This window comes from Salvelinus namaycush, chromosome 9 (assembly GCF_016432855.1).
Source record: "Salvelinus namaycush isolate Seneca chromosome 9, SaNama_1.0, whole genome shotgun sequence".
Lineage (NCBI taxonomy): Eukaryota > Metazoa > Chordata > Actinopteri > Salmoniformes > Salmonidae > Salvelinus > Salvelinus namaycush.
The window spans coordinates 26,403,103-26,411,106 of NC_052315.1; the positions used below are offsets into that span (position 1 = coordinate 26,403,103).

The 8,004-nt window shown below is 39.1% G+C and overlaps 1 protein-coding gene across 4 annotated transcripts in view; it reads right to left on the reverse strand.

Annotated features, from left to right (window-relative positions):
• Window positions 1-3,812, reverse strand: part of cbfb (core-binding factor subunit beta) — a 29,798-nt gene extending 25,986 nt beyond the window's left edge. For 2 of the 4 annotated variants that reach the window (XM_039000569.1, XM_039000572.1), the window contains exons 1-3: window positions 3,411-3,812; window positions 2,754-2,840; window positions 1,019-1,135 (exon numbers count right to left, since the gene is read on the reverse strand). In XM_039000569.1, coding sequence (XP_038856497.1) covers window positions 1,019-1,135; window positions 2,754-2,840; window positions 3,411-3,488 — 282 coding nt within the window. In that variant the 5' untranslated portion in view covers window positions 3,489-3,812. The remainder of the gene's footprint in view (window positions 1-1,018; window positions 1,136-2,753; window positions 2,841-3,410) is intronic. The other 2 variants (XM_039000571.1, XM_039000570.1) reach the window with 2 other exon arrangements.
• Between the last annotated feature and the right edge of the window lie 4,192 nt (window positions 3,813-8,004).

Here is an 8,004-nt window from a genome sequence, read left to right on the forward strand (position 1 = left end):
AACAAAGGTGTCAAGGGGGAATTCAAGTTTTAAGAGTCCATATCTAAACTTTTGGTAAATATTTGTATCTAAAATGTTATCGCTTTAGGTCATCTTTATACAATGACTAGTAAAATTTTCAGGGCTAAAAGATTAAGCATTTCCATAGTTTTATTGAGCTCTCTCTGGGAAATGGAAGGGATGTGATCAGACAGGGGTGTTTAATGGTTCAGATAATCAATTTATGACCCACTTTATTCGGTTCTTTAGTGACACTAACAGAGTTGGCAGGACCTGGAGAAAGTCCCATGGGCTCTCAGGTGTCATGGCAGTATCACCTTAACACGCCTGTAGTAGTATCTGAATCACAGGAGCAGCAAGGCTTTACTATATAATTACTATAAATATATTGTACTATACTATTACTATATGATTACTATAGGATTGTATTTCTATGGTTGGAACATTGTCACCATCTTCCATCCCTATGGCTTTGAAAGAAACCACATACTGTAGTCGTGTATTCATTGAGTTGGTAGAATGTGTTGGAATTACAGTGAGAAAAATGGGCATGTTTAAAAAATAAACGAAAGTAGGAACAGTGAAATATTTAATTGAGGAGAAAGGTGGGTTTTTTAGTGGACGGCAGGGCAGGGTGATGTTTAGCGTGCTCCATGTGAAGCGATAACATCTTACAGAAAGCCTAGGGTTTATCCCAACCAGAGAACATATCACTCTGAATCAACAGCCTGGATTCAATCAAACTGTCGTGAGATTCAACCTCAATTTTGAGTGAAAAATGCTAGGAATACCTCAATGCCTCTACCAAGCTGTTTACAGATCATTATTGTGTGGTTACATGAGTTTACAGAAATGCCAGGGAAATAAAAAGAGTGTCATGGATGAGTACGTCAGAGACAAATCGTTAAGAGGTTAACCTAAATCACCTCTCAGGAGAAATGAACAGATGAGATTAGAGAGAGGAGAAAAGAGAAGAGAGAATAAGAGAGAAAAGAAAAGAGAGAGATGTCAGGATTACCTTTCCCGTCTCCCGATCAAAGTCCACATACTCTCGTGTGGGCGTCTGCCTCTGCTCCCCGTGCAAGTTGGCTGGGAAGAACTGCAGCGAGAGGTTGGTGCCCGTCGCCACAAAAGCCTTTTAGAGGGAAATCAATACAAACAGGATCAGAACACTGGGCCTGAGCATAAATTATGCAGCCCGTAATTTCTTTTTCACATCAGAGAGACGAGTGCCTGGAGCCAGGGCCAGCGCTCCCAGCACTCAGAAAAAAAAGGGAAAAAACACAAGAGTCATCATTTTCTCTATTTGAAGTATAGAGTTACGCACATCTGATTCTATTTTACCAACACAATGTTGGAATACTGGGCTATAGTGAACTGACTTTAGGAAAGAGAAAGAGACTGAAGGAGAGGGAGATGGAGTGAGTGAGAGATAGGAGGAATACAGTAAGAAAGACAGGACAAGAAAATTGATAATAGTTTAAAAGCAGACCCTGCACTGACACTAATGACAAATGGCCTATGATTAATTTTGATTTCATTTATTAAATTAGGCTTTTTACATTACTTGGCTTTCCAATGATTGCAGGCTCCCTGTGTGTGGTTGATGTCATGGAATTCACTGGCACATAGACAAAGATTTAAAACAACTGAGCTCCAAATATGGACACAATGTTTTGTATTGTTTTCATAGCATTACTTCAAACATAATATAGGAAAAACACAACACGGGCAGGATGCACACAACATATACTAACACAAAATACAGTGTCATTACCATGTAATTACTAAGGCTATAGGAACATAGCACATGTTCATAATACAAGTAATACAACTATTGTGTATTACTATTCTGCCTTATTGAATTAACAAAGTCCTTTGCATTTATTTAATTTACTAAAATTTGAGGTACGGTGATGATCATTTCTAATGTCTTTCTCTGTCAGAATAATATCATTTTGAAATAGACACACTCAGGTGAATGGTAGGTTTGGACAGACAGTAACATAATGCTTCAAAATACTTCAATCACAGAAAATAACTAATTACAAGTAGGCCTAGTCACAATGTTATTATTGTGAATATCTTTTCGAATCTGTTTGTCTGAAAATGTAATTGAATTTGGAGACACTACCTTGTCACTTTATTATTTCATGCCATAAAGACAATCCTTGATTTGAATAACTTTACCAAAAATATGAAACAATCAGACGGTGTAATTTTAGGCTACTCTAAGAATAAAAGTGTTAGGCCTACATAAAATCAATACTACATTTTACTTTATTACAGCACATACAGTAGACAACGTGAAAATATTACGACTGAAAAAAGGAGTGAGAAGAATGACCGTTTTAAGTAGCCACGGGCAGGCCCGCCAGCCCAGCTCTGTCCTGACTTCCCTCATTGTCAAATGGCCATGTCGGTTTCTCTCCTCAAAAGACTATTGAGACAGAGGCAGACCTTAATAGCCTTGTCTGTAGGACACCTGATACACAGGCTTATGACATTTCTGGACAGTGAACAGATCATATTATAGTATAATGTCATTTTAGTGAAATTAATGTTAAGAGGATGGTTTTGTTTTGTTTGTTAGAGAATAAAGGAGGAAGTAATGTTTTGGCTGATGTAAAATGTCTAGTTCCGGGTGTCTATTTACGCAAAATATTGACATAAACTCAAGGTTAGTGTAATGATGTCTGATTATAGTGTTATTATCTCAAGAGTTGTATGCTGAACATAAATGGTTTACTCACTATTTCTGAACGACCGTCCCTACAAGCGGTGTGAAACCTGGCTTGCCTCTCCTCATGCGGTCTGTCTCGGAACCCTGTGTATTTTATCTGAAAATAGGAAGGATCAAATGCATCAATAAAGTTAATCTCAGAGAAAAAAAACACATGGCCTATTTAAAAAGAATAAACTTTACTGTGAATGTCATTGATCATGGTTCACTTTCAAGATTTTGAATTTGAGACACCTTTATTTTTATTAAGTCTTTAAATCCAGAGGCATCAAAGAAAATTCATTCATCTCCATTTAGCCATTTGAAATGATAAATGATGGGAAATGATTGTAAACTACATTAGCCATGAGTCAGTCAACGTGAATGTCAGAGCATCGGGCTGTGATACGCGACTCAGATGAGTTGACAGACTTACAACAAACCAAAACGAAACACAATTTCATAACTGTCTCCTTCCTCTTTTTTGAAAAGTGTATTTAGACATTAAAATATGAAAAAACGTATCACATAAAATCAACAGTGCTTTCATATTGATATTTGGAAAACATCAATATCTTTCAGTAAAAGGCAAGATAGAGTTGGGTCTCTATCAGCGCAACGTGCATTTCCACGTTATGAGCTACTTTGTTTCGCCACCAGATAAAATGTATCCAATGAATAGACTTGCCTCGCACTCCCGACTGAGTTTCCTGAAGAACTCTTCGTTTTCAAACTTGCTCCTTTGATCCGGGACCACCCGAGGCATCTTGAAGCTTTGCTGATAAACTTTTGTTAATATTAATTGTTTGTGAGAAAGAAAAACCTTTGCAATCCTGATTTTATTCTCTTCCGTCTTTTTTGATGGGGTGTGTAGCAATGTGCTAATGTAATATTTACCTTATTGAAGCAGGGTGGTGATCTCTCCCTGCTCTCAAATCGGAACTACTGAGCGGTCAGTCTCTGCCACTGCAATGGATTAGGCTCAATTTCGCAATTGGCTATAATTCCCTTTCACCCTGAAGCGTATGATCCCTGTCCACTGACAACAAACGCCCGCTCTCTCGACTTTATCAGTCGCGCTGCATGGTTCTGAGTTACTTCCTGGCTCCTCGGAGTCCGACTTATGACTGTACACCCAAAATACTCCCCCCATTCACAATTCTCCTCACTACTGATCCCTAGTGCGCAAGCGTATAACTCACCAAGACTTCAGAGAGCAAGAGCTTTCATGCTATGTATGCGTCCATGTCTCATGTTCCTTAGCCCAGAGACAGACAAAACAAATTACATCTCTCTTTGTAAATTGTTTGGACCATAAGCTTACATCGTGAATAACTTTTTCCATAGGCATAAGACTTCTGGAAAAAGACAAATCTTCTGAACCTCTGCAATTATACAAGGCTCATTTTTTTGATGGGAGGCACATGAAAAGGCATATATGAGTGTAGCCTAATGTCTTAGAAGATGAGAATTCCTGGAAATTTGCTGCATGTGAAGCTTATGTTTTGAAAACTCAGTCCTCTCCTTATATCAATCAAGGCCAAGGGCAGCACCCTCTTGTTGACAATTGGGACTGTTGAGACACTGTGATCTAAAACCCCCCTGCTCTCTCTCTCTCTCTCTCTCTCTCTCTCTCTCTCGCTCACACACACACACACACACACACACACACACACACACACACACACACACACACACACACACACACACACACACACACATAACTTTATGATCCTAAATATCATCTTTGTTTTTACTGTCCTCTTAATGATGATGATTATGATTTGTATGATCTCGTAGAACATATTGGCAAACTCAAGCCCTCCCTTAGGAATGATTGCAAGATTATGCAATGGCTACAAGGCATATAATAACTTGCCGGTGAAATGTAGCAAAACGTCATTCCAGTTACTAAACAGCACCAATCATGATTCTTTTACTGTAAACAAAACAATTAACTTAGAGGAGTTTATTACTATACTTAACCACATATACTAATTCATTACATTTATGTAGATAATTCTGATTAAAAGAAACTCATAGAAAATAGATGACTAATGTTGTAAAATGTTTGGAGTGTGTGTTTCTAACTAGTCTCCCTGAGGACAGAGGGAGGGGACAGGGATTGGGAGAAAAACACAGAGGGAAAGCAAGAGCAACACAATGAAGAGAGACCATGTACAGACGTCCTCGTCCTGTTCGAAGGATTAAAGTTATTACTTCACTAAATAAAGTTTTCCACTGCTTTCAATGTTGTACAACATTAATTCTCTAACGCCTCGGACACACTGGTGGTTACAATGTTTTGAAAAACAATGTTTGCTCCAAGTGTGATGATGAACTTGACCACTGACAAACAGTTTAGATGTTGTCCAGTGTGTTTGGTGTGACTTCTGTTATTGGGGTACAAATCTATAAGCACTATGTCCTTGAGGAGGATATGGGTTCAAAATACACATATCAGTGGCGAATGGCGAATGGCCCATTCCATAATTCCAACTTTAAAATCAACATAAATTATAAAACATTGAAGAAATATGAAGAAACATTTCATCACTTGGGTTTGTGATGTCTGCATACTTAGCACTTACGTAAAAGAAAACTCTTAACCAAGGGGGAAGCAGTTATGTGGCAGACAACTAGACTGACTATGATAGGGCGATTTGAACCAATCACATACAGTATGTGTTTTCTGGGCATTGCTGCTTTTAATTGCAGATTAATTTATTTGATGCACATTGGATTGAGATTCTGAGTGAGTAAATGTGTTAAAAGGAAAGGCTTCAGGCCAAATGGGGCGTGTGAGTGCTTTAATAGCACCACAAAACGCTCATTAAGTAATTAAATATTCTGGGGTCACCACCGTTCTGACAGACGGCTTCCCAGTCAGGAGCTGAGTGTCTGATCCAATCCTCCCCAACAGGATGGACACAGAGGCAGAGCTCTGGTGGAGAGGGAGAGACAGACCATACACTGGTTCTGCTATAACATATCCTACTGCAGTTGAAATGTTCTGACATGTATTAAAATGATTCACTATCATCATATTTTATTGCTATTCAAGGCCATATTTACAGCCTGTTTTCTTGTTTTGCAAAAACTATAGTTCAGGTTTGGTATTAAATATTAAATAGCGTCAAGTGAAGCAAGCGGCTGTGCTGCACAGACAGAGCTGAGCTGACTAAACACATTCCCCTTTACTGAACTAAAGAGCAGTATTGTATTTGTGTGGCTGTTAAATAATGAGCATGTGAAATCTAGATATGAAATGAGGTGCTTTGAAGTATCTTGACTGCTAACACTCCAACTTGAATCTAAACTCAAAGGATCTAAACTCAGCTGTACATGTCTGAACACATCTTCTGCAGTCACCGCGAGGTAGACAGCAGAGAATAACTAAAGGGGAAATGCTGTAAATAAAAACAGGAAGGTAAAAAGGGCAAAAAAAGAGAAAAAGATAGTGGATATTTGTCATATTCACTTTGTAGTATGAAATGCCTGAAAACCTAGAACTCCATAGATAGGCTTAAAAGTAATGTCTATCTGATAATTCTACTGGAACCATTTCACTATTTATATTTCACTTGGCCCTGACTGTTGCAGTAAGAAAGGCAGATTGAGTTGGTGTGAATAGTAATACTGGCCCAGTTTTTAGGTCATATTCTACTTGATGAAACTGTCGTTGTCATGTATGATTGTTGATGTAGGACAAGATGGTAGATAGACGGTGGGAAATGAAGATAACATCTGAATATTGTGGCTGCCATGGGCATCACAAGTTATTAACCCGAGCATATCGAGCTACATAAGAGGCTGAGAATCACGCGGTGTCAGTGCCGGGGATAATTAATGATGTTACCGAATCTCCTCGGCTTCCCTGCCTCTCACGCACCGCACAGAATAGTCGCGCAAACTGCAGCTAGAGCGGTGCCCTCTGAAACTGAAGGGAAGGGGTGTCTCGAGGTCAGACGGCTAGACTGGACGGGTTTGGAGTCGTGCGCAGCGGCAGTCTGTTAGTCTGACGATCTCCTCGTGAGAACAAAAAATAACATCACACACTGATACAAAATATAGATTGGACTTCATGACTTTGAGCGGGAAATCTTTCATGCTAGGACAGGACATAGACTTTTAGAATATGTTGATAGATGTAGGCTATAATGGCTGTAAAAGAAACTTGGGAAGTTATTTGATTGGCCAATCTAAATACACTATTTGCATTCCCCATGATATCATGATCAATTACATATCAAAATATTGACTTAGATGTTGATGTGCAATTATTTTTTAATAGGGTGGATATGCTTATTTGAGAAATTATTTTACAATATTTGGAAACTTATTAAATAACAAATCAAATTTATTTATATATCCCTTCTTACATCAGATGATATATCAAAGTGCTGTACAGAAACCCAGCCTAAAACTCCAAACAGCAAGCAATGCAGGTGTAGAAGCACGGCGGCTAGGAAAAGCTCCCTAGAAAGGCCAAAACCTAGGAAGAAACCTAGAGAGGAACCAGGCTATGAGGGCGGGCCAGGCCTCTTCTGGCTGTGAGGGGGGAGATTATAACAGAACATGGCCAAGATGTTCAAATGTAATAACAGGAATCATTAGTGATGCATACCCTATGCATACCCTATTTCACAAAACGTAAACTTTATTATTTGTTTTGTACACTTCTGAATTTTCATTAAAATTTAAGATAAATATATTTTCATTGTAAGGAATTGTAGTAGCATTTCTGTCCACCAGAGGGAACACAACCATACCATCAGTTATTTCCACTGTGCAACTATAGACCAGTGGCCTGTGCTGCAAGAGAGAACTTCGCAACAACATTTCAAGAGGAAAGTATCGTCATTTTGGCTCATGAGCATAGCTCCAGGAAGTAGTTTGGGGGTGGGGGTGGAGGTGTGGGTTTGTCTTTTCTGATTTTTGTATTCAGATTTTTCAGAGGGTGGTGCACCCCTACTTCCCACAGCTATGCTCATCAGGTATATTGTAAGTTCAGCTCGACTGTTTATGTAAACTAATGTATATTCAAAGCAGGATTCAATGAGGATTTCTCCCAGGAGATACAGCACAGATTGAGGGAGGGCAGGGAAGAGAGAGAGAGAGAGACAGCACAAACATTAATCTTGTTCACTGAATTTACCTTACTGAGGTAAGGGGTGGCAGGTAGCCTAGTGGTTAGGGCCAGTAACCGAAAGATTGCTGGATCGAATCCCCGAGCTGACAAGGTACAAATCTGCTGTTCTACCCCTGAACAAGGCAGTTAA